Source organism: Chiroxiphia lanceolata, chromosome 16 (genome assembly GCF_009829145.1).
Source record: "Chiroxiphia lanceolata isolate bChiLan1 chromosome 16, bChiLan1.pri, whole genome shotgun sequence".
Classification (NCBI taxonomy): Eukaryota; Metazoa; Chordata; class Aves; order Passeriformes; family Pipridae; genus Chiroxiphia; species Chiroxiphia lanceolata.
Genome location: NC_045652.1, coordinates 1,744,528 through 1,771,012, shown reverse-complemented (window position 1 = coordinate 1,771,012; position 26,485 = coordinate 1,744,528). Strand labels below are relative to the sequence as shown.

Below are 26,485 nucleotides of genomic sequence, written 5' to 3'. Positions count from 1 at the left end.
GTGTGGGGGCCCAGTGCTGTGACAGCTTGGCTGTGGACAAGACAGTGGCCTGGGGAGGGGTCTCAGAGTAATGTCAAGGACCTGTGTTTGACATCATTTAAGGTCCCAGAATTGTTTGAGTTGGAAGGGACCTTAAAGCCCATCTTGTTCTACGCCCTGCCATGGGCAGGGACACCTTCCACTAGCCCAGGTTGCTCCAAGCCCCGTCCAGCCTGGTCTTGGACATTTCCAGGAATGGGGCAGCCACAGCTTCTCTGGGCAACCTGTGCCAGGGCCTCCCCACCCTCACAGAGAAGAATTTCTTCCCAATATCCCATCTAACCCTGCCCTGTGCCAGTGGGAAGCCATTCCCCCTTGTCCTGTCCCTCCGTGGCCTTTGCAGAAGTCCCTCTCTCTCTTTTTTATCAGCTTCTTTTAAGTAATGAAAGGCTGCAACATCTTGATGTCTTGAATAATGTGTGCAGTTCTCACCTTTCTCTTTAAAAAGGAGAGGTGGGGACTGGAAAGGGAGCAGGAAACATGATTAAAATGTCCAAGGAACTGGAGCAACTGCCTTGCAGGAGCAGAGTGGGCAGGCAGGACCCCTCAGGCAGCAGAGTGTGGTCCAGGGGGTTTCTGTGTGCACCTCACCAGGACTTTCAGTGGTAGAACTGGGAGGCAGTTGGTGACAAAGCAGAAAATAGGTGCAGAAGAGCTCAAAGCAGGGAGCCAGATCCTGGAGCTCTCAGCCCCAGAGGTGGTGGGGCAGGTCCAGATACTCAGGGGCAGTGAAGGGTCTGGGCAGGGGTGTCCCCTCAGCACCCCCAGCTCCATCACTGTGAGTGCTGGAAGGTGCTGGGTGAGAAAAAGCGTCCAGGGGCTGGGGGGACCAGGCAGGTACTGCAGATGTGCTTGTTTTCTGTGTTGTGAACTCTTGGGAGTGTCAGCAGCCACTCACACTAGTCTGGGGGTGGTGTCTCAAGTGGTTTTTAATAGTGATTTTAAGCCTGGACAGCAAATACGGGCAGGTTTGGATCAGCACAGACATGTTGCCATGGGCTTGAGCTTTGTCAGTGTGTGGCTTTTGTTGTTTGCATCCATAATGTCCGGGTTGGGAAGTTTTCATGACCATTTCCCCTCATTTTCCCCTGCCCATAGCCCAATTTAAATACATAGGTGTATAGGTGGCTCTTTTGCCTAAACAAAGTGCTTCCCTGTGCTGTCCTGTCTCTCTTGAACAAGCTCCAGTGTGGGTGAGATGCCTTGCTGGGGGACTGGCAGGAGGCTGTGGAGCCCTCTGTGGTCCTGAGAAGCTGAAAACTACAGAAACTATAATTTAGAGTATGTCATGGTAATCCCTCACAGGCTTATCAAGTCTGATTAAATGTCACTTGCATTTCTGTTATCTCTGTACCCAGATAACAAATTAAGCGACAGCTTTTGAACACAAAGCAGCTGCCAGATGCATTAAAGTGGCACCGACACATTCCTGTGAGCTGTTTTTATTAGTCTAAAATACCTTTGTTTAAGGTACAAAAACCTGGCTCACCCGAGATGATGTGTGCCATGTGAGTTCAGCAGTCTGGCTGCCAAAAGAGTGCTCCAGAAAACTGGAGAAGATGCTTGTGTTGTATTCTCCCATTCACAGAATCACAGATGAGGTTGGAAGAGATCTCTGAGATCGAGTCCAACCTGTGCCCCATCCCCACCTTGTCCCCCAGCCCAGAGCACTGAGTGCCACATCCAGTTGTTGTTCCTTGGGGTGGGGACTCCACCACCTCCCTGGGCAGCCCCTTCCAGTGCCTGACCAGCCTTTCCAGGAAGAAATTCCTCCTGATGTCCAACCTGAGGTGGAGTCAGCTGGCAGGTGGACAAGCCTGTGCCATGAGGGGCCTGGATTTCCTCTCGTGGCAGCCCCACAGAGGCACAGTCTCAAGTCCAGTGACAGGACCCAGGGAATGGCTGGAGCTGTGTCAGGGCAGGGTCAGGTTGGATGACAGGAAAAGGTTCTTCCCCCAGAGGGTGATTGGCACTGCCCAGGCTCCCCAGGGCAGTGGGCACAGCCCCAAGGCTGCCAGAGCTCCAGGAGGGTTTGGACAAGGCTCTGAGGGACAGGGTGGGATTGTTGGGGTGTCCTGTGCAGGGCCAGGAGTTGGACTTGTGACCTTTGTGGGTCCCTTTCAGCTTGGGATATTTATGATTCTATGGGTTTATGGCCTCTGCCCTGTGGTTTCTTCTGTGATGGTGGAATTCTCACTGCTCCTGTGGGGAGGTGGGATGACCAAAGCAGACATCTCCTGCCTCCCCTAGGTGCGTTCAAAACCACGTGGACACATGGGTGGACAGCTCTGAGCATGGTGTGGATGTGATTTCCCTGTAGAAACACATACCTGGGTTTAAGAAAACAAAAAAGAAAGCAAACCAACGCCCCTGTGCTGCTGTGTGATGAGCAGGGCAGCGCTGAGCACCGTGGCTGGTCTAGGGTTAAGTGTCATTTTAGATGGGAGGAGAGGTTTGGTGATTCACCATCTCTTTCCCCAAGAACAAACCAAAACCCGGGTGAGGCAAAAGGTTGTGCTCATGAGAGCTGCACAAATCCAGCCTGCAGCCCTCCTGGAGACTTCCTCCTGTGCATCAGCTCCAGAGGAGGAGGAGGAGGAAGGTGGATGAGGAGGAGTAGATGTGTGTGGCAGGGCGAGGGCATTGTGCAATTCCTTCTCTCACCTCTTACACCTGGATTCCTCCTGGGCTTGTTTCTCAGCTGAATGTGGCTCAAGGTGCCTCAAGAGCCCTTAAAGTGAGGGATCGATGTCTGGTTGTCTGAGCTTGAAAAGCATCAGTGGTGTAAAGGGTTTTTTGCTCATGGCAGCCTAGGAGGAAGGACCCAAAAGGAAGGGCACCAAAAGGACTACTTTTGGAATACTTTGGACTGTGAGGAATGCCTGTGGTTTTACCCTCAAACCTTTGCCTGTTCTCTTTGGAGAGCCCAGACCGTCCTTGCCAGGTCTCACAAGTGCCCCTTGCTCCATATGTGTGCCTGCTCCAGCACCCCCATCCCAATCCTCTCCAGCTGATGTGGTTCCTTCCCCCTCAGGCATTGTCTAATTGGGAAAATGTTTCAATTATATGGCCTAAATTTGTATCGTGGAGCAGTTCATTATCACTGAATCCTCTTAATTGGGCCCTCCTGCCAGGCAGCCTATTACTGAGTTCCCAATTAAGACAGGACCTCTTTAAAAACCATAAAAATAAACAAATCCCTGTTAGGATCCAGGATCCCAGGACCATGTTGCAAGAAACACTGCCCAAACTGATGTTTCAAGGCTAAGCAATAGTTTCAACACCAACCAAGTAATAATTAACTCCTTTGTATTGGTTGTTTATGTTCCCTTCAAGGAGAATGGCCACAGTTTTTGGGGTCAGTTGAAGAAATTCACTGTCATTAGTTCAAATCTTTCTTGTGAAGAGGAAAAAGTTGGTTACAGGGTGTTTCTGTAGTGGAAAATGCTGTTTCCTCCAGGGATTCTGTAGGTGACACTGCTTTTGTGGTTGCAGGTAAAGGACCTAACAAAGTACCTGGATCCAAGTGGCCTGGGAGTCATCAGCTTTGAGGATTTCCATCGGGGGATCAGAGCCATCAAAAATGGAGGTGAGTTTGCTACTGTGCAAAATTAACACCACGGGGGTTAATTGACTCTTTGGTGAAAACCATCTGGGTTTGGTTCTTCGAGAGTCACTGCTCTGTGTTGGCAGAGGGGAAGGGGGAGAGGTTGGGGGCATTTAATAAGAGTTGAAAGAGGTGGTACAGAAATTGTGGTGGGGGTTTCATGTTTTCCTGTTTATCAGGAAAGTCCCTTCCCCCCCAAAAAAAAACATAGAGGGAAAATCCCTTCTGCTTTGGTGTCTGCTCTCCTATGTCTTTTGGGGAGTTTGCTGTTCTGACCAAGGAGCTGACACACTGCTGGATCTGTCTGTCTGTCTGTCTGCCTGCTGTAGGGTGTAACATCTTCCAAATGCTGGGCACTGATCATGGAATGGTTTGAGTTGAATGATCATCTCTTTCCACCCCCTACCATGGGCAGGGACACCTGCCAGAGTGGAATTTACCATGAATTTTAGTAGTTTATTAATGAATTTACCTTCACTCCAACTATTTGGACCATCAATGTGCTCAGCTGGTTTCTAGCAAGAAGCACATTAAACAAGAGCTTTGAACTCACTGAGTGGCAGATGATCTTCAAACAGGCCAGTCCCAATCCCCACGTGGCTCCTGATGGGCTTCCAGAGCAATAGCTTGGTGAAATGTGAAGTATCTTTCTGGCATTTGAACTCCTTTGCTGCAGAACAGATGTTTTTTCAGTTTGGGATTCCTCTCAGTGTCAGAGGGTCATTTTGGGGCAGGCGTGTTGCTGAGGGCAGGGTGTGAGAAATGTGGGAAGCTTCCTGCTGAGCAGCTGTAATTTTGAATGTGCAAATGTGAATTATCATCCTTGCACAATAGTCAGCTCTGTTCTGAGATGCTTATCTGAAACCCCAGCCTTGTTTTCACGCAGCAGTGAACATGCCCCACACTGTCAGCCCAGCACATTGAGCTGCAAAGAGGGGGAAAGAACCATCATTCCTATAAAACCTGTGCTGATTCTTGAGTAGAAACCCCTCAAAGCAGGGTTTTCTTCTGTTTTCTGTCAGTTGTCCATCCCTCCTCCTCCTCCCCAATCCTGCCCCCAACTTAATTACTTATTTAGTTATTTGCTGTGAGGGTGGGGAAGCCCTGGCACAGGTTGCCCAGAGCAGCTGTGGCTGCCCCATCCCTGGAAGTGTCCAAGGCCAGGTTGGACGGGGCTTGGAGCAACCTAATCTCTGAAAACTGAGATGAGCTCAGTTGGTCAGAGCATTGTGCTGATGATGCCAAGGCTGTGGGTTTGATCCCTGTATGGGCCATTCACTTAAGAGTTGGACTCAGTGATCCTTGTGTGTCCCTTCCAACTCAGAATATTCTGTGAAATTAAAATGGTACCTCTGTGAAATTTCTGTGTCCCTGCCCACGGCAGGAGGTGGAACGGGATGAGCTTTAAGGTCCCTTCCAGCCCAAACCATTCCATGATTGTCTGTGCTCAGCACTGTAGTGTTTTATGGCAGCTCTGAAGTTTTCGTGGCTGGTGTAGCCTGACCAATTCCCAGCTCCCACAAGAGGAAATGCAGCACAGTATTAATTTGTAATAAATTGCCATTGGAGTAGAGCGTGTTTGTGAAAGCTCAGGCTCGTATTTCTCCTCAATAATTCATTGCTTTGGTATTGTGTTATATTAATTGAATGGGAAAAGCAGATCCAGAGCAAGCTTTTAAGGTCTCTATTTATTAAATTTGAAAGAGATTGATGTGTGTTTATTACAGTGGTTAGGAAAGGCTGAGCTCTCAAGCATCACACATTAAATAGTTATAAAAGAACCCCAGGGCAGGGTACGGAGGGAGGTTCTCTGAGTTCACAGCTGAGCAGTTGCTCACGTTGCAGTGATCTCAAGGATTTCCTGTTGAGAACAGTCAATATTGATCATCCATTTGTAAAGAAAGCAGAGGTCGTGCTTGCTGCTGGGTGTCCCTTTTAACAAGGTTTGGTTAATTAGCTGGCTCTATTTTTAGCCAAAGAGAGTTCTGCTGGATTTCTTGGTGTTCTGAATTCTTTGGTCAGTCATGGAAGTGAGAGCTGATGTCAGTTTGTACCTCCCAGTGTCTGTCTTAATGCAGGTAAGGGTTTGTTTCTGAAGATGCTCCACTCTCCTCTCCCTCTCCCCCCTCCCATGGAGACTCCCTGTGTCAGAGTAGCTGTGATTTGACCCGAGCTCTTACATTCCAGCCTGGCAAACTGAAGGTGCTCTTAGAAAACCAGCCAAATTTGCTTTGTCAGCTGCATTTCTCACAACTGCTTTTGTGTTCAGTTGGCCTTTACATCCAGGGAGGATGCTAAACTCAGTCCTGTCCCTGTGCCAGCTGTTTGAGCCATGTCCCACTGGCTGAGGTGCTGATCCAGGACTGCTGCACTTGCCTCTGCCTCAGTGTGGAGTAAACACCACTCAGACAAAGCCCCTCAAAGTGTCACCCCTCCACTGCCACGAACCATTTCTGATCTCTTTGCTGCTGTAATCTGTCTGGCCAGGTAATTCTGACCATCAGGGGGGAAGAGCAAAGTGTCTTGCCTGCTGCAGAAGCTGGATTTGAGGCTTGAAGGAGAGTTTCTAGCCAGTTGGGGCTGCCTTACCTTCTGCCCTTCCCAAAATGAAGACTGAACGGGAAAACATGGTCCTCACATATGTATTTGTGCCTGCAGTGTGTGTGTGTGTGCTGGTGTGATGGCCACTGGAGTGCTTCCAGAGGGTCTCCCTGCTGTGGGATGTGGTGAGCCCGTGGCTTTGGGGCCCCTGGGCTCAGTTTTTAGGTCCAGCCCCGAGAAGGGACCATGGGGACAGAGATGCTGCTGGGACAGGGACAGGGACAGGTTCAGCTCCTCACAACCTGCTGTGTCCCAGCCCATCCTGCTCGTTGGTGGTGTGTGGCTGCTGGGACCCCCTTGTCCTTCCCTGCTCCAGGAAATGTGGGGTTTGCCTGCTTTTAAAGTCTGTGGGAATGGTGCCTGGATGGCTGGCCAGTGTGTGAGCAGTGTGTGAGCAGCAAAGCAGAGGGAGAAACTGTGGGTCAAACATTGGCAGCTTGATAAATAACTCTGAAAAGTGGAATTTTACATTGTAAAACTTGAGAAACTGATAATGTAGTGGAGGCAGTAATGGTGGAGATTATGTTCTAGAACGTGCTTAAAAAGGGCAGATAAGATGCTGGATGTCTGGGGAATCCACAGCCAGAGGAAGACCTGGTGCATCTGGCTACAATCAGGGAGATCCAATGGGACATCCTCAAAGTCTGCAGGGAAAAGAAACAGGGAGGGAGCCAGTGTGACTGCTGGAGTTGTCATGTTTAGGAGCTCCAGCTCACAGGGGTCTCCTCGGTGAGAAACAGGTATGAGGGATTGTATTCCAGCCACTTGGAAAACTCAGACCTGGAGTAAGGAGCTAACCTGGGGTGGGGGACTGAGAGGGTGTCTGTGATTTGAAGCCAAGGTTCTGGAGCAAAGAACAGCTCTGGACATCACGTGTTGGATGCAGGAACAGAGGGGAATTTGGTGGCAAACACGAGGGATGGGCAGTGACAGCCACAGCTGGATGCAAACACACAGCAAGGGCTGTGCTCACAAGCAGATTCCTTTCCTTGTCAGGGTGTTTAAAACCTTTTTAAGCTTCAGACACCTGTGTTTTCAACAGCTGCCTCTCACCATTCAGTAGGACATCCTGAACATCTCCTCTTTGCTCTCACTACAACTTCAGGAAAGTGATGAACAAGCCATGTCATTCACACACATGCTCTGAGCTGAAACATCTGAAACATCTTAAACATCTGTCTTCCAGAGAAAAACCCACTGGGAATGGGCTCTGGGAGCAGGGGATACATGGGGAATTGCTGATGGTGTCAGTCAGTTTAAGTGACCACTGTGCCAGGAGGGGGAAGGTGCATTCCTGGAGCTCCCAGCCTCACCCATCCCTTTGCCTTGGCTTCTGATCCCTGAACAAAGGGGCCCCTGTGCACCGAGAGCAGACAGTGCATCCACTGAGGACTGGATGTGCCCGTGAGCTCAGGGCAGGGCCTGAGGATGGAAATAGTCACATCTTTTTTTTTTTTTTTTTTTTTCAAATGCTTCAACTAAAAGCTCTTTGGATTTGGGAAGATGGAAAATCCAGCTCCAGAGCCAACACTCAAATCTGGAAGCTATAACAGAGTTCCTGTTTGCAGGGACAACAGACCTCTGGCAGGAGCAAGTGGGGGGCAAAGCTTGGGGGGGCCCTGGCAGTGCCAGTTTTGGGGGAGCTGGATCAGGAATCAGCCACCGTGCCAAAGGAATGAGCCTCTGCTCGGGGGAGATCCCTAGGGGGTTGAAGAAGGGGCTTTTAGCTGGAGGAGCGTGTTCAGCTCCCCAGAGGCATTTGCTTGGCTTCCAGATGGCCAGCTGAAGGGAAAAGCATGGAGCTGGGAAACTGGGGCACTCAGGTGCTGGATGGCAAATGAAGGGCTCAGGGGTTGGGGCTGTGCCTGCTGCCCAGAGCCTGTGCCACAGCTCCGTGTTGTTCCTCACTGGAACTGGCAGCAACGTGAACTCCAGTTGGGATGAGCTCTGTGGGGCAGCAGCACTCGGGAGCATCCCTGGGAGGATCTCAGTGGGCGTATCCATGGTTTCTGCAGCTGACATTCCATGTCCCAGAATTGTTGGTGATCTCTGGGTAGCTGAGTGTCAGTTTGGGGATTTCCTGAAAGAAAAGCACATATCCAGCCCCTCTCTGAGTGAAGGGTGTCAGTGTTGTATCTTAAAGGTTCAGAGCCAAGAGAGGGAACTGCACATCAGCTCAGATCCAGGGAGTTATCCCTGTGTTATCCCACATGCAGGCTGTGCTCTGCAGTGGCATTCCCTGCTCCCGTGGCTGCTGCTCACTTGCTGATCCGACATCTCAGAGACACCTCTGGAACTGACAGTGCTCAGGTGCCACCTCTGAGCCCACAGTGCCCATGACCCCCTTGGTGCCTGGATGAGCTCCTGGGCAGCACTTGGTTTAATGTGGGGAGAGCCAGGCTGGCTCCTGCCCCAGGGACACGGATCCGTGCTGGCTCCACGGAGCATTTCCAGGTGTTGGATATCTGGTAACATAACCCACTGTTTGCTTTGTGTGGAGGTTTCTTCCCCCCTTCTGTAGAATCTGCATTGCAGATGGCTTTTGCTACGCCGAAGGAAAGCTTCCCTTGCCCAGGGATAATTCCAAAAGCCAAAGCTTGCATTCCTTTACCCGGTCCCAATCCCGTTATTATTTCTGGGGCTGGTTTTCTGCATCCTCAGTGGTCTCTGTTCCTCTCTGATGCTGGAATTGTGGTTGTATTTGCAACAGGCTAATGCTGACACCTGAGCACAGTCTCTCAGTGGGGGTGTCCAGGCCCAATTTAATATTCCAGGCATTTGCTTTTTAAAAGAAAAGCCTTCCCCAAGGCTTAGCAGATGGAAGCAGAGCTCGTGTGCACGTTTGACTAAACTCGGTGAGTATCTGGCACCGGTTTGAGCACTTCCTACGTTCCCATCAGATCTGCTGATCCCTGAATTCATGCAGCAGTGCTGCAGTGAAGACCTTCCTGCTGCTCCTGCCTCTTCCTAACCCTGGCTAAACCATTACTGCTCAGGGACACAGCTCGTTTCATGGCTGAAGGTAGGACAGATGCCTCTTTGTGTTCAGCTGGTGTGCAGGGAACGGGGCTGCCATGAATGGGAAATCAAGATTGATTCATGAGCAAGAATAAAATCCAAATTGCTCTGATTATGTCTTCTGCATTTTTTTTTCTTTTTTTTTGCCTTGCATCTTGATCTGCTCTGGCAGATCCATATGAATGTGCTATACATACTGCAGGTTGGGATAAAGAATTTATAAAGATGAGTGTTAATTCTGCTCCCAAAACGGGTGAAGATTTAAGTGTAGCTTTAAAATTTTTATGTATACTTGAAAAAAAACCATAATCCTTGCTGTTCTTTGTAGATCAGAGTTGTGCTCATCCCTGTGGTGCAGGGTTGCTCACAGAACCATGACTGTGCTGCTTGTCAAGTTTGGGGTCCACGTGCTTGTCTGTGCCCTCTTCTGCCAGGGGCAGGAGCAGCTAAACCTTACTTGGATGTACTGAATTTGGGGGTTTTGCCTTGAAATAGTGGCACTTAAAGGCTTATGTTGGAAACCACTGGGCCTGTCCATGAAAATGTGTGAGGGTTGTTTAGCCTGGAGAAAAGGAGGCTCAGGGGAGACCTCCTCACTCTCTGCAACTCCCTGACAGGAGGGTGGATCCAGGGGGAAGTTAAGGCTCTGCTCCTAGGGAACAAGGGACAGGACAAGAGGAAACAGCCTCAAGTTGTGCCAGGGGAGGTTGGGGTTGGACATCAGGAGGAATTTCTTCATGGAAGGGGTGGTCAGGCATTAGAAGGGGCTGCCCAGGGAGGTAGTGGAGTCCTCATCCCTGGAGGTGTCCAAGGAATGACTGGATGTGGCACTCCGTGCTCTGGGCTGGGTGATAAGGTGGGGATTGGGCACAGGGTGGACTTGATGAGCTTGGAGGGCTTTTCCAACCTCACTGATTCTGGGATTCTGTTGAGTCTCTCTCCCAGCTTGCAGGCCATGGGGAATTAGGAATGTAGGCACCAGTGTGTGATGGAGATGAGCTGCTTTGGGGATGTCCTGTGGTCAGAATGGCCTCAGGTCTCTCTCCACCCCTCTCCTAACAGGAGAGGTCCAGGCATATCTGGGGCACAGAGACTCTCCTGTGAGGGCCTGGTCTCAGGGCATGAGAGGGTGAGGATGGGACAAAGGTCCTCTGCATGAAGGTGCAAACAGAAGGAGAACTAAGCAGGTGTGAATCCAGACCCACTGGAGGCTGTTCAGGTGAGGGGAGGACACAGGAGGCAGCCCCAGGGCAGGGGACACTGGGGTGTTTGTTCCCTTCCTCCAGCCCACATCATGCTGTGTCCTTGGAGAAGAAAAGTCCCTCTTCTGCTCCCAGGAGCCCCAAAATGCTGCACAGTGTGTGCAAAACTTTCTCTCCAGCCTTTCAGCTGCCAGGGTCAGCAAGGTAAATCCTGGCTACAGACCTTTTCCCCATGGCAGTGGGAGCAGGGAGGTTTAGATGAGCAAGGATAACTTTTTGTTCCCTTTGGAAGCAGGAGCAGTTGCTGGGAGTGAGGAGCTGCTCCTCAGCAGCGAGACCTGCAGACCCACAGCTCACATCACCCTCCAGCTCTTTTAAGTCACTGTTTCTGCTATAATGTAGACATAGAATTGTTTGGATTGGAAAAAACCTTTAAGATCATCGAATCCAGCCATTAAAAGACTTAATTTAATAATAATATGCTGGGGAAAGCACTTGGATGCTGATGGGGGGGCACTTCTGGCTCACCATAGCATTTTTTAGTTTGCATTATTTCTCTTTTAATTGACATCAACACTTGTTTTTACTCAATTCCTGAATTTGGCAGCTGGGTGAAGGGTTCCACGGGGGGAGGCTGCCCTGCTCCGTGTGCTCCATGGCTGGGAGGGAGCCTGTCTTCCCAAAAACAGCCTGGCAGATGACACACTGCATTGACCTACTTTTGGGAGAGGCGCAGAAGTGTTGGAAGAGCTGTGTCCGTAGGCTGCAGCTCTGGGATGAGAACAGCAAGGAATTACTCCAACGTGCTGCCGTAAAACCGCTACGAAGGCTCAGCAGCCCCAGAGGGCCGGGGACTGGGAGATTGGCATGGGAATCCCTCCCCTCTGGAGAATTCCTGCTCTGTGAATGTTCTGGAGCACATGCCAAAAAATCTTGCAGTGTCCAGTCACTGTCATGGAGCGTAACAGGTCCAAAATACATCCTCAGTCCGAGGAAATTCTCGTTCATAAAAGCTGCCTCTTGCTCACCGTGGCGAGCTGGGATTGAACGTGGGACCAAACCCCCAGAGCATCACTGTTGGTTCACCATTCCATGGGAGGGAAAGCATTGCTGTGTGGCCACATCTCCTGGAAATCATAGCAAATTACAGAGCACAGGGACTTCCATGTGTCCTGAAGTAAGGAAAACCTATGGCTTTCAGACCCTCAGATCATAACTTAATCCTGATAGAGACAAACTGGGGTGAGTTTAAATTGCAAATGAAAGGCTTAAGTTAGATGGCCAAAAGAAAGCAAATTTTTTTGGGAAAGGGGCAGAAAACCCACTGCTGGGACTACTTGTTTTCCTGGGAAAATGGTCACTATGAAAATAAGAAGGAATGTTCTATTAGAGCCCGGGAGCAGTTCTTAGCACACTCTTACATGGATATGATGACTAAGGAGAAAACAAAGACAATTGCTGTTAAATAATAAACATTTCTCATCATCCATCTGCTGCCTCAGTGTTTCTCCATCACAGGTTTCACTTTCTGAGCCGGGAGGGAGCTGTTTTCTTCCACATCTGTTGCTGTGAATACTTTTGGGAACCGGGCTCGCCTGCGGTTTGGGGAGTGCGTGGGAGGAGGCTGGGCTGGGCTGGTGGCTGCAGATGGGTCTTGGGGGTGGTTTCGGCTCTGCCTGTTTGGATTTCTCAGGTTTGGATGTCAGCTCTGGAGGGAGGGGTTATTAATGCTCAGCTCAGAAAGGTGGGAATGTCTCCTGCCTCCTCACCAGGAACGCCTGGTGGATCAGAGGGTTGGCTGCCCCAGCTCAGGTGAAGGAAAGCCCAGTGTCCTTCCTCTGCACCAGCAGGGAAGGCAGAGCTGTCAGCCCATTTCTCCTTAGGAATCCAGTCAATCTGGAGTTACTAAGGAAGGGTTAATGACTCACCTATGACTGTGACTCCTCCAAGAGCCCTGCTGGGCTCTGTCACAGCCTGGGGGCTGGTGACTGTGGTGAGTGTACCCTGTGACACCCTGACAGATTGATGTGGTGAAAGCTCATTTCTTCAGAGCGTTTCCTGCTCCTGGCCTTGGACAGGAGAGGCTGCATGTGAGACAGGTTTCCCAGGAAATCAGTCCTGGTTGTGGAGCCACTGGGCTGGGCTGAGATGGGTGAGCAGCAGGCAGGACAGCTCTGGTGGGCATCCCCACTTTGGGAAAACATAGTTTTCCCAGTTCCCTGGTGGTTCTGGCTGAGCACAGCTCACTTCATCTCCATCCCCTTGTGCCTGTGCCAAGCTGTGTCCCCTCCTGGGCTGGTCCATGTCCCTCCATGTCCTTCTCCTTGATGATCATCTGTTCCAAGCTCATACATCTGACTGCTCCTGTAAAGCTCTAACCACTGGACAGCTTATTTCTCCTTAGGGTAGGAAGGACTCCTGCTAACGAGGCAATAGGAAGTTTTAGTAATGGAGTTAATTGTTATAGAGAGTTCAGCAGAGATTATGTGACAACTTGTAATAAAAACACTCCTGTTGAGGCCATAGGACCTGGGCAAGGGCAGGGACCGTGTTTCCATGTTTGGACTTTATGTTTTGAGGGTTTTTTCCAACCTTAACAGTTCTGTTTGTAACCTCTCAGCCCCTCAGTTCCCTTCTCAGAGCTCTCATACTCTGGATTGAAGAGTCTCACTCCTCCCAGTCTTCCTTCCACCTGCAGGGGAGTGGCCAGGCACAAATAACAGCTGGAAAAAGGATTAAACCCCAGTTTTATAGGAACCCCCCCCCATGACTTTGTTTTCCTTTGGGCAGTGTTTCTCTTACAGAACCGGTTGGGGCAAAAGCGCTTTAAAAATTGCAGCTCCTCACTCCTTCAGTGCCACATGGGGCATGGTTTGGCTCTGTTTCAAAGGGATTTTCTGGCAATGTTGGGAGTTAGGGGGAGAAACAGGGAAGGGGGTTCAAACATGAGCCTCCGGGAGCATTTTCCCTGTTAATCTGAATAGCTTTTGAGGGATTTTGGAGGATAGGGACCCAAACTACTCTGCTGTGTCCAGAACAGGAGGGCAAACTGGCTGCTCCATGCTCCCTGTAATGCACTGGACATTTTGGAGCAGCATGATCATAATTTCCAAGAGATGGCTCAGAACTGTGAAATCCACACTGGGAAGAGTTCTTCCTGCAGGTGGAGTTTGATGTCTCTTCTCTTACGTATTTTCTTTCCCTGATTTCCCCTAAACCCAGGCTGGGTTCTGGTCAGGACCTAGCGGGCAAGTCTGAGATCAGAGGCTTTATAAATAACTGTATTTAGTCTTTGTTACTGACTTTGCAGCTTTACCTGTTGAGGTCAGAGCCTTGGCTGGAGGTGGTGTGTGGACAGTCACTGCCCAGCCTCCAGCTCACTCCATCACATCCTGCCCAGAGGCAGCTGGGTGGTCCTGGTCCAAACTGCTTCCCAGGGCTCGGTGATGGCTTTGGAAAGGCTTTGCATTAACTGTGGTCAGATTGTGGTGTGGCTAGCTGGGGGCAAAAATGGCAAGTAAGACCTGAATGACACATGCAGAAGTCTGTGTGTTGATCTGCAAGCGCTGTAGGTGTTGAACGGCTTCTTTTAATACTCGTGTCCAGACCGTGGGTCTGGAAGCTGTGCCTGGGTCCACATGGATTGCTCTGATAATGTTTAGCCATGAGTGAAGGAAAGGACATGGTGAACATTTCTCAGACACAAAGCTCTGAACTGGGGAGGATTGGACTGGTTTTAACTGTTGTCCTGGTTTCTGCATGTGGGAGCTCTGAGCTGGAGCTGGAAGGCTGAAATGCTTTGTGGTGGGATGGTGCCATCCAGCCATTCCCAGCTGATGGGAGTGGTCTCAATGGGCTGAGAAACTGCCTGGTGTTATTTGGGGTTTCAAAAGCTCTGGTCCATTTGAGCTCCTGAGCTAGGATTTTCTTTAATTTTATTTGCTGGTGGGACCATCTAATCTAAAAGGTGCCACTTGTCTTCTGTGAGCTCCTGCATGAGACAGGCTGGGTGTGGAGCATCTCAAAGAGTTTCTGTTTCAGGGTACTCAAACCCCTGACAAGAGACTGGCTGCTGGTTGTCCCAAAGGTTGTGTCTGCACTGAGTGTGCTCTGGGAAGTTGAGTTGGAGTGTTCTACTGTTTCCATAGTTCCATAAGCTCTTGCAGGAGGTCCCACCTCAGTCTCTTCCCAGAACAGGGAATTTAGGGACATGGTTTAGTGGTGGCCTTGGCAGTGCTGGGATAATGGTTGGACTCGATGGGCTTAGTGGGCTTTTCCAACCATAATGATTCCATGATAAAGCTGTTGGCTGCCAAATCCAGCTTTGTTTCCAGAAGTATAGAGTTTTGGAAGTAAAAACTAGAGTGAAGGAGTTGGAGGACATCAGGAGGTCTCCTCACCAGCCGCCTGTGCTATTTTGGAGGCTCAGTCACTTGACCCTTTCTGCTGGTACATCACAAAGTGGCTCTGAGCCACTTGCTGGTGGCCACAACCCGCTCCTTGTTTTCCACACCTCCAGCAGTGAGCCTTCGTTCCTGACTGACACAAGTGTGGAGGAATTTGAGCTGATCTTGGTGACTACCACACACTGGAAAGGCCACTCAGATTGCTGAGAATTAAAAAGGAGGACCCCTGGGTTAGTCAGCCCCAAATCCATGTGTTAGTGGTGGGTTCCTGTCCCGGATCTGTTGCCACAGCGGAGACAGCAGTGCCCAGCTGGTCCCTGAGATGGAGGCAGCTGGATTTATGCTTCCAAAGTGCTTGGATACCATGAAGTTAATTCTTTCCATGCTGTCTTTAGATGGTGTGTCTAAATGAGGCTCGAGGGCCTGTGCTGTAGGAAGGGGATCAAAAGGAATGTGTGATAAGTCCCAATCCATGAGCAATGATATTCAGGGAATGAGGGACTGCTAAAGCGCATTAGCCGAGGGGGCTCTGTTGAGGGTTGTGTAAGCAACCTGAATTCTGCCTCTGCCTCCTCAGGAGCCTGGGCTGCCAGTCACTCAGTCCCTCCTGTCATTTTGGGTTGGAACGTGAGAGTTTTCAGTAGGTGCTCCTGTTCCCTTGGCCCATCTCTGGGGCAGGTTGAGCTACAGGAAAAGCAGAGAGCAGAAAGCTGCTCTTTCCATCTCCTTTGTGTGAGCATCAGGTTATAAAAGTATTCCTGGGTCACTCTGGGGAAGGAAAAGGGTGGATGAGTGGAGTGGTGCTGCCTTTATCCCACAGGGATAACACCATGAGCTTTGGTGAAAGCTCAAGATCCCGAGCTGCCTCTGGAAATGCTGGACAGTGGCTTCCCCTGTGTCTGCTCTGGGTACAAGATCCTCCTAAATTCCTGTAACTTTTAAATACTTGGCTTGAGTCTGTTACCCCCTTGTTTTCCAGCAGCATTCCCAGTGAGGGAGCTCAGGTTATATCAGCTGTCCTCCCTTAAGCCAACCATAACTTTGCTGTGCCTGGTTCAGGGTCTGTTTTATTTTGTGCCCTTCAAGCAGGTTCCAAGCCTTGTTCCCACACTGAGTAATTCAGGTCTGTTAGCTCACCTAATCCACCCTGTTGGAATCACTGGAGTTTGTGGCTCTGGGGCTCGCAGCAGTGTGTACGGTGTGTGTTGGCAGATGACTTAAATTCTCCTGAAAGGCTGTTTTTCTAGGTCATTCCTATATGAAGCTGATAAAACTGGCTCTGTCTGACCCGTGTGTCACTACTGTACCCACAGCTCTTCTTCACTCAAGGTGCCTTTTCACTGCAACCCTGCTTTCTGAAAGCAATTTTTACAATCTCTTTGTATCTGAGGGCTGCTGTTCCTGAGGGTTTCTTGGAGAGCACAGGTGACTCCGGCACCCCTGAGCCCTCTGGAGCTCGACAGGACATTGAAGAGGTCTCTCTGCCAGAGCTTAACACTCATCCACCCCCACAGAGAGCCCAGGACCTGTCCTGTCGCTCTCCATGCATCCTGGAGAGATGTCCATGCAGCTGGATGTGTCCCTGCTGTGGGCACTGCTGCTCCTCTGAGCTGGCTGGTGGCTCTGGAGGCTTTGTGGTTACTGGGCAGAGGTTGCCTTTGGCTTGCAGTTGGTGTAAGAGATGAGAGGCAATGGTCCAGCAATGACAGATGTGTTCAGATGGAGATCATGGAATCACAGAATCGTGGAATCATTAAGATTGGAAAAGCCCTCTAAGATCAAGTCCAGCCATTCTCCCAGCACTGCCAAGGCCACCACTAACCCATGTTCCCAAGTGCCACATCCACATGGCTCTTAAATCCCTCCAGGGATGGGGACTCCACCTCTGCCCTGGGCAACTGTGCCAGGACTGGACAATGCTTTCAGTGAAGAAATTTTCCCAATATCCAACCTTAATCTAACCCTAAACCTTCCCTGGCACAATTTGAGGCCCTTTCCCCACGTCCTGTCACTTGTTTTTTGGGAGCAGAGCTCGACCCCCACCTGGCTCCACCCTCCTGTCAGGGAGTTGAAGAGAGTGAGAAGGTCCCCCCAGGTTGGGGTCAGGCTCTGCTCTCAGGGGACAAGGGACAGGACAAGAGGAAACAGCCTCAAGTTGTGCCAGGGGAGGTTTAGGTTGGATATTGGGGAAATTTCTTCACTGACAGGGTGGTCAGGCCCTGGCATAGCTACCCAGGGCAGAGGTGGAGTCCCCATCCCTGGAGGGATTTAAAAGCCCTGTGGATGTGGCACCTGGGGACATGGGTTAGTGGTGGACTTGGGGAATGGTTGGACTCGCTGATCTTTGAGGGCTTTTCCAACCCAAGTAAATCAGGAGTGAGTGTGAGGGGAGGATGCTTTGTGTTGTGAGGGGCATGGAGAAGGGGAGTAGAATGTCAGCTGGGATTTGTCTTTGAGGTCCAAGGGGCAGAGCAGGGGGAATGTGAGGATTTGAGCTCATCCTGTACCATGGGAGTTAGGCTGTGCAGTGCTGCTGCTGGTGGTCCACAGCCATCCCCTGCTCTGTTAGTGGGGTGGGGGGGAGAAAACAACAGTGAGACCCTCCAGCTTTCACCACATGCACCTGGGGACAGGGCTCTTCACATGGGAAGTGCCACTTGAGCACCAAAGGTCTCAGATTTTTTGGCTCCAGGAACTTTTTGGCTCTTTTGGCCGGGAATTTGAAAGCTTAATGCAGCCTATTGTGCTGGCTGACTCGCAGGCAGGCTCTCCATGGCAACTCTCCCTATACACAAAGCACCATATGGCTTTTTCAGAGGAGGAGGGAACGAATCCAGCAGAAAAGTCAACCTTTTGTTTGTGGTGATGTTTGTCTTTGCTCTCTGATGTGGAGCATGGGGAGGTGGAAACACTGAGTGCTGGTTCCTGGTCATGGCTTCTGCTGGCCATGGCTTCTGCCACCAGCGAGGCTGCAGGTAACCCCTGAGATGGTCTTTCCTTGATTTTACAGTGGAATTTGCTGCAAAAATAGACCCAGCCCACACAGAGACCCCTCCCTCTTTGGGTTGAGTGCTCTGCACACAGATGGAGCGACCAGGCTCATGTTCATCCCCATCATGTTCATTCCCACGAAGGGCTGGGAAGGCTCCAGGATCCCTCAGTTTAAGCAAGAGCTGGGCAGGAAGCAGGTGATGGCAGGAGCTGTTTGTGTGCTCTGCCCATGTTTTATACCCCTGATTCCAAAGGGAAGCTTTTACTTGACTGAAAATCCTCCCTTTTCAAGCCCCTTTGGAAGGAAGGAGAGGAATAAATATCTCTATCTGTGTCTGTGGAAGAGTAGGAAGTGTTTGTGTGTCTGCTTGGAGGGGGAGGAAAAGAAATGATACAGAATAAGCAGAAGGGATCAGCCTGTGCCTTTGGGGTGCTCTGTAGTTCCCAGGGCTGCCATGGGGTGTCACCAGGATCACTGGAGGTGGCCTGGCAGGGTGGGCACTGGGAAGGCTGGCTGGGTTGCCCATCCATGGCTGGCAGAGGTGTGAGATCAGGCTCCCAGCCATGAGGATGGAGCTGTGCCGCTGTCGGCTCAGGGCTCGGATGTGCTACAGATGAAGGGTTTGGGCTGTGCCAGGGCACGCTTGGGGGCTGTGGGGAGCAGAGCTGTCCCCAGAGCTCCTGCTGGGGGGACATGCCACAGGGCAGAACCCTGGCTGGCACAGGACCAGGGCAGTGTGCCTGCAGTCTGCATCCCAGTGAGCTGATCCGGATCTTTGGACACTCCTTTGCACATCACAGCCTCCTCTCTGGAGGTGGGCACTGCCTGTGTGTGGGGGCTGGCAGGAGATGTGGCTGACTGTCCTCTCTGGGTGGTGTGACTTGGGTTGCCTTTCAGAAGCACCATTTGGTTTTGCCCCTAGATGTGGGCAAAGGCTCCTCTTGGTGCAACCCACCGAGGTGCTCCCATAGCTTTGCACCGAGCAGGTCACTGTCCCCATCCCCTTGGTCCTCCCTGGTGCCAGCAGGGAGGCCCAAATCCCAGGATAACTGATGGGAAAACTCCTGATTGTAGGCTCAGACTCATGGTGGAGCTGTGGACAGGGGGACATTTGAGAGGAGAGGCAATGCCATCTTCAGATCATGGAATCATTAAGGCTGGAAAAGACCTCCAAGATCATCAAGTCCAAGATCCTTCAGTGCTAATGCCGTTGGTTAGGACAGGAGGTGGCCTTGCCCTGAGCAGGGTGCTCAGGCAGCAGCATTTCCATGTGTGTCCCATGGCCTTGGTCTGGTTGAGGGGAGCAGAGCCCCAGCAGCTGGAAGCAGAGCTCAGAGCAGCACCACTTCATGGTGCCAGCAGTGGGAGAGCAGCAGATATTGTTGTCATAGATGGTGACCAAGAGCACCTTCCATGTGCTGCAGGCCTGACTCTGCACTTGCTGTGGAGCACAGTGTTGGGTGCTGGCTGCTGGAAAAGCAGTTTGGCTTATTCCTGATTTACAGCCTCCCCCTGGGAGCCCCAGACCCCGGTTAGGAGGGGGCTCATTTCTTGGTGCACATTTCAGCTTCTCCCACCCCCATGGAACCTGTTGGGTTGGTGGCTCCAGTGTCTCCTGGGTCCCTGACTCTGTGTTTAATGGTCAGCTGAGAGAGGCACCAGGGATGGTGTTTGGGGTGTTTGGAGGGGGGTGGGGGGTTGCTATGGGCCTGACTCTTTACTCTGTCCTGTGCCCTAATCAGAGAATCCCAGCAGGGGTTGTCTTGTGGGTTGGAAGAGACCTTAAAACTCATCCAGTTCCACCCCCTGCCATGGGCAGGGACACCTTCCACTAGACCAGGTTGCTCCAAGCCCCGTCCAACCTGGCCTTGGACACTTCCAGGGATGGGGCAGCCACAGCTTCTCTGGGCAACCTGTGCCAGGGCCTCCCCACCCTCACAGGGAAGGATTTCTCCCCAGTATCCATCTAACCTTGCCCTCTCAGTGGGAAGCCACTCCCTCTTGACTTGTCCCCTCCATGGCCTTGTCCCAAGTCCCTCTCCAGCTCTCTTGGAGCCCCTTTAGGCACTGGAAGGGGCTCTCAGATCTCCCTGGAGCCTTCTCCAGGTGACCCCCCCCAGTGCCTTGAACAACTCCTAACCCCTTGACTTTGTATTAGATATATGAAATGATCACTATGATTCCTTAATGAAAAATGTCCTTTCTTGATACCAGGAGGTGGACCCGAAGCAGGAGCTCTGTCCGTGCCCCTGTAGGGAAGGTCCCCTCTGGGGGAGGCTGGCACAGTCCCATCTGGGCAGCTGCAGCATCATGTGCTTTGTGTGCCCCTTTGGTGTGGACTTGAGCCTGGGAGCTGTTTGCCTTGGCTGGGCTGCCATCCTGCTGGGAAGTCACCAGCCTGAAGGACACAGAAAGCAGCCCCCTGTCCCTCCCCAGATCCATCCGTGTGCCGACCTTCCCAAGGAACACTGACAGAACACTCCCTGTGCCCAGCCGAGTGTATCGACAGCAGACAAACCTACTGCTGCAACCATCTCAGCTCCAAGGCGTGTGGGTTTGAGCCTGCTATTTATTTTGGGACTGCAGCATCTGAGCCTGATTTGGTGTTTGCAGCCTGGGATCTGGGTCGTGTGCCGGATCGGGCATTAGCTGTTGCTTGAGGGAGCGCGGGGAATTCGCGCTCCCTTCCTCGCTGGAAGGGCTCGGGTGCTCTGCTGCAGATGCTGCTGGGGGCGGGAGGAGGAATATATTTTAAAGATATCTCCTTGAAAAGCTCCTGCTTTGCCGTGGGCCTGTGCGGACGCTCCTGATGTGTGTGGCCGCGGGAGGAGCAGCAGCTGAGAAAGGCTCTGGAGCTGCCTGCTCTGCCCGTTCCCATGGTACTTGGCTGTCACACATACATCTCATGTGTTCCCTGCCCACAGCAGGATTAGAGCCTTCTGGGAGAAGAACAAGAGGATGCAGGAAACGGAGATAGGGAAGAAGGCAGGAGAAGGAATGGAGAGCATGGAGGGGTAGGGATGAATCCAGGTGCTGGCCTCTTTGGAGCAGCAAGGGGCCTCACAGGGCTTATTCCAGGGAGAAGCCAAACCCGTGGCCTTCCACCCAAGGTGGTGTTGGAATGCCTGGAAGCAGAGGTCCTTCCTGAAGGCTGAAGGTGCTGGTGTGTGCAGGTGGAAGTTCCTGTCCCGCTGCTCTCGTGTCTCCCAAAGCCATCCTTGACCTGAGGGTGCAGATTTCCTCTTGGTGATTCCAACTCTGTGCTTCTTTCCCTCTGCAGATCCTGACAGCCAGCTGTATGATATGGGATATACCCCTGAGGAGGAAACCCCGGCCTGCCCTGATGAGTTTGATGACTTTGTCACGTTTGAGGCAAGTATGAGCTCTGTTCCTCCTGCGAGTGTCGGGGTGGGACCGGGGCAGGGAGGGTTTGCTGTGGAGAGGGGTGTTGGCTGTGACAGGGCACAGGGATGCTTAACATGTAAAGACAAATCCTTTAATCTGGGGGTGACTGGCCCAGAGAGTTTGCACCGAGCATTTGGTGCTGTTTAAGTTAAAATTGGTGTTGAAGGAATAAACCCCAAGTTTAGAGAGAGCCCTGGATGAAAAGGGAGACCCTTTCTGCAGTGAAACACTGGTGACACAGAAAGGAGACCTGCTGCTGTTGGGTTTGTCTTCTGCTGGAGTTTCTGAGCTTGGTTTTGAGATGTAGCAGCCAGGAGCCTGCCTGAGAGACATGTCAGGGCCATGGGACGTTGGCATTCAGTGCTGTTTGGCCAGTAGAAGGTAGAGCAGAGGACAACAATCTAGATTTTCTCTCTGTTCTTGGGCTTGAACAAGGAGGCTTCTCTGATAGGTTTTCCTTTGGTTGAAGGTAAAGCCCCCATCCCTTGGTTCCCTCCTGTATTCTTTAGTGCAGGAGCATGTTGCAGTGATGTCCCGTGCCTGCTGTTCCCAGCTGGAAAGGGTGGACCTGTTGTCTGTGGGCTTTTGACCTTGGCTTGGTGGGCTTCCCCCATTACCACTCCATGCCTTCCAGCCTGGAGCAGAAGGTGCTGCAGGTGCAGGTGCCTTTGGAGCAAAGGGCTCCCTGTCCCATGTGGGAACTGAATCCCTCCCTGTTTTACTTTTCCAAATTTTCCTCTTCAGATTTGTGACTCTTGTGTCTTGATAGCCTGAATGCATTTGGGGCTGTCCTGTTCAGGAGCAGGAGCTGGACTTCAGTGATCCTTGTGGGTCCCTTCCCACTCTGGATATTCCATGATTTTATATGATTTTTATCACACAAACTGTTTCTGGCAAAGGGACTCCTGACCTCCTCTGTATCTGCATGCAAATATATCTATCTATCTATTTCTCTCTGTATATATCTCTTTGGTTTGTATAGTCTGTAATACATCATTTCGGCCTTATTATTTCTTGATAAAAGGCTCAAGTTTTTCTTTGGAGTTTCCTAATGATAAACTGGATGTTGGGCAGCTGGTTATAGAATCATGGAACGGTTTGGGTTGGAACTTAAAGCTCATCCAGTTCCAGCCCCTGCCATGGGCAGGGACACCTTCCACTAGCCCAACAAGCACCATCCAACCTGGCCCTGGACACTTCCAGGGATGGGGCAGCCACAGCTTCTCTGGGCAATGTTGAATATTAGATTATTTTTCCTTTTTGAAAGATAGTCAAAACCCAGTAATAACTGGAGAGAAGTGGGACAGGAAGGCAGGCAGAGAGATGGGTTTCCATTTTCTTTATCTGGTACAAGGTCACAAATGTGCTTTTTAACACTGGACTGAGCAGTGTGGAGGCTGTGACAGGCAAAGGCTTTCACTTTTTGCTCCTCAAACCTGCGTCAAGGGACCATCTTCCCTGAGATTCCGAGCAGGGATATTTTCTAAGGGCTAATTTAACACAGATGGGCTCTGTCAGTGCTGCAGGCTATTCTGGGCAAGAATACCAACAAGCTGGGATGAAATACTTCTGCTGCTGGGCCAGCCTTTCCTTGAAACGACAAGGTGACCCAAAGGGAAAAGGTGATGAGTCCTGAAATCTCCTTTTCCAAAATATCTAAATGGATTCTTATACTGAATTCAGGGTACTCATCTGAAGAACAGCTCTGTCGATCTCTACGTTTATTATGCCGGGGAAGAATTATCCTTGTTGTCTTGGAGACGTGATTCCAAATCATTTCCAGCCTGCCAGGATTTCGTGGAGGCTCAGCAAACGAGAACATGGTCGAGAAATACCCGCTCAGCCCAGTGAGGGTAAAAATAAATTGGAGTCTCGGAGGGGTTTTTTGTTCTCCTTTAGCTGAGCCCTGAGCTCCCAACATGCTGTTTCTCCCACATGTCCTGCAGTGCTGTACCTTGGAAAGCTGGAGGGGATTTAGGGAAGGGGGGATGCGAGAAGTCATTGTACAAAGCATCCTGCTGGGAGCAGCAAAGGAGTGTTTTTCACTGGAGGTCTGGGAGAAGAGGGAGGGGTGTTCCAGCAGGCCCTTCTTCCTTAGGTGCAGCAGAAAATCACTAAAGCAGAAAACAGAATAAACGACCTTTCCCAGTATATATATTCCACCTTGGAACAGATGAGGGGGGAAAAGCACCTTTCAAAGTGAATACATCACTTTTCCTCTGAGGAGACCTCCTGCCCCACCAAAAAGCAGTTTGTACTCTCAGGTGTCCCTGTTTCAGAGCTGGGAAGATGCTACCCAGCAAATGCTCAGCTCTGACACTGCTGCTGGGACCACCAGGCAGTTCAACAGAAGAGCTTCTTTCTCAGCCCCAAAACACAGGTGGGGGTCTCCAGGCACTGGGTGAGCCTCTCTTGCTGTGGGCCATGATGGGGAAGGAGCACTGCTGGGTTTTCTCCTCTCGTGTCACGTCAGAGGAAGTTTAAAGGTGAGCTGAAGGAGAGGGGCTGAGGGCAGTTGTGGTTACTGGATCTGAGTATTGGCTGTGGTCCTTCTTAAACAGCCCAAAATTCCAGTGGCTGGAGTTCTTGGCTCTTACAAGTGCTGGGGTCTTGACAGAGAGCTTTTCTCCCAAATGTTTGTTCAAACAAGTGTAAACAAGTGCTTCAAGCAGCTTCCATGAAAACACCCTCTCTTTGTTAATAAGGTTGCTCTTCTTGGTGACTCATTCCCTCTTCTGGTGGTTGTCATCAGGGACAGCTCAGCGTCCATGGAAGACCCTGAGAACCCAGAATTGGTGTCTTTCAGCCGTTGTTTGCTCTACAAACAGAACCACCAACACTTGCTTCCTCCAGTAAGGGCATAAAAGCCTCTTGAAGGAGACAAGGTGTGAACTTGGGACCTTTGTAGTGTTGGATACTCCCACAGTTCAGCCACTGGTGTGGATCTGGATGTGGCACAGAGCTCTTGGCTCTTGTTGCACCGTTCCATGTCTGTCCAGCAGGCAGGTCTGTCTGTCAGACTGTTTTCAAAGAGGATTTGTGGTCTGTGGCTCCACCGAGACAGCAGCTCCTGCAGCCACGTGGCTCCTTGTGCCTCCAGCTGGGCTTGCAGGGGGCTCACAATTGCAGGGTCACAATTCCTGCAGCTCCACTGTCACACGTGCAAGAGGAGCCTCATCCCCTGTGTGTCCACTGGGAGCAGGGGGAGCATCACCTGGCTGGGGTTACCTGCCTGCAGCCCCAGCAGTGTGTTCACCCCTATCCCGGTTGGAAGCGTGGTGGTTGCAGGATGATGAGCTCACTGCTCTTGCTGCTGCTGGGAAACATCACCAAAAAGGAATGACAGCCTTTTTGCTTTGGAAAAGCCATGTGAAGGGGGCTTGGAGTTTGTCCATCCAGGCACCTGAGCCCTGTTCTCCCCCAGGCTGGGCTGCTGACTAACTGGAAGGTGGGAGTTCTCCTCGCCTCCCTTTCATGCTCCTGTGGAGCCTGTGACTCAGTGCTGGGGTACAGGACTCGTTTGCAGTGCTCTGTGGGAGATGAAGGTGAATTTGGAGTTGGCTTTCCTAGAATCCTAGAGTCATGGAATCATTAAGGTTGGAAAAGACCTTCAAGATCATCAAGACCAACCATCAACCCAGCAGTACAGTGATTCCCGCTGTGCCTCGCCCTGGGTGAGTGCTCTGTGCCCCTCTGCCCTGCTCCTGGGGCAGGTGAGCCTGCTTGAGCAACACAGAGTGGAAAGGCTGACTTTCCCAAAAGGAAAACGAGCCACAAAAATGCTGGAATTAGGCTGGGATGGGCAGGGGGGTGTATAACCTGAGGTGGGCTGGAGGAGAGGCAGAACCAGTGCAAGGCTGTGCTCCCTAAAGGTTGCCTGGGAGCACCATGAATACCACCATAAATAGCACAAATAGTGGTTTTCAGCCATGGGAACTCACGTTCTGGGCCAGCAATGTCAGAAAAGGCTGTTATTGAGATCTCCAGCCATAAATCCTGCGGGTGTGTGGTGCTGTGCCGTGCCTTGTGCAGGGCTGTTGCCATCTGCTGGGCAGCCACAGTGGTTCCTCCGGGAAGCAGCCAGGAAAACACCTCCTGCTCAGCCACAAGAGGGGAATTTGGCTTTCTCTGGAAGCCTTCACCACCCCCAGACACATCCCCTTTGTCTCCACATTCAACAGCGAGTCCTACAGCGCGGTGGGAGTGGATCTGGGGGGTAAAATCAGTGCTGGCGAGGTCTCACGTGTAGCTGTTGTATTCTGGGAGCTGGGGAAACTCCTGCATTTCCCAGCCTGCCTGTCCGCAGGCACAGCTGGAAGAATTCCAGCTCAGAATGTTCTGTGAAATTCTGTGAGACAGTGAGCAGCAGCTTTCAGGTTAACACACCATCTCTGTGAAACTGTGACCTCTGTTAAAGCTGGAATTTCTTCCCATGTGGAGCAATTGAATTTAATGCCTCTTTGAGGGCAGAAATCAGTGAGCCAATTGAAAGCCACATTGCTGGATTTCTCCAGCTGCTCAGAGCTTCTGCAAAGGGGACTTAGAGACCTGCAGGCTTCAGCTGTGTGTTGGAACACAGATGCTGTTGTGAGAGCACGTGGTGACCACAGCTCAGGTGGGTGGGAGCTGTTCCCAGAGGCATGGGCTGTCATTCGTTATGGATTGTGTTTTGCAAGGAGCCCACGTGGGGTGGTTGTATGAGTCTGCTGTAGGCTCGTTGTGGCCCCTCCTGGTAGCCCTGTGGACCTTCTGAGCTCTCCTTTTTTAGGGCAGACTCCTGAGAAAGATCTTTGCCTTCCCTAAGGTGAGCAAGGAGCATTTGGAGTGTGTTTGCTGCCTTGGGAGGGACCTGATTTGCAATCCTCAGCTTTTTACATGAGGTTTCTTCTCCTCTGCCTCTCCACACCACTGTCACCACAGGGTGTGTGTCTGGTAGAGGCCAACTAGTGTGAAAAGACAGGGTTAAGCTTTGTAACCTCCTCTGAGCTGACTGAGGGGCTCAAAGCACCAGGACAGACCTGGGTTCAGCTCTCCAGCTCTGCCAGGGACATCCTGGGGTGTTTCCTGACTATCCCAACACAGGTGTGAAGGTACCACAGCAGTGGTGGGGATGGGAGATGGAGATGAGAGCTCAGGTTTTCTTTATTGGTGCCATTCCCTCATTCTGGACTGGCCTCAACAGGCTTCTGGTCACAGGGCTGACCCAAAAGCACTG

At 51.3% G+C, this 26,485-nt stretch overlaps 1 protein-coding gene across 3 annotated transcripts in view; it reads left to right on the top strand.

Moving 5' to 3' along the window:
* Positions 1–26,485, top strand: part of RAB11FIP3 (RAB11 family interacting protein 3) — a 78,333-nt gene that overhangs the window by 18,465 nt on the left and 33,383 nt on the right. For 2 of the 3 annotated variants that reach the window (XM_032704172.1, XM_032704171.1), the window contains exons 2-3: positions 3,535–3,628; positions 21,146–21,237. In XM_032704172.1, coding sequence (XP_032560063.1) covers positions 21,169–21,237 — 69 coding nt within the window. In that variant the 5' untranslated portion in view covers positions 3,535–3,628; positions 21,146–21,168. Of the gene's footprint in view, positions 1–3,534; positions 3,629–20,801; positions 21,029–21,145; positions 21,238–26,485 lie in introns of those variants that run through there. The other variant, XM_032704173.1, reaches the window with a different exon arrangement.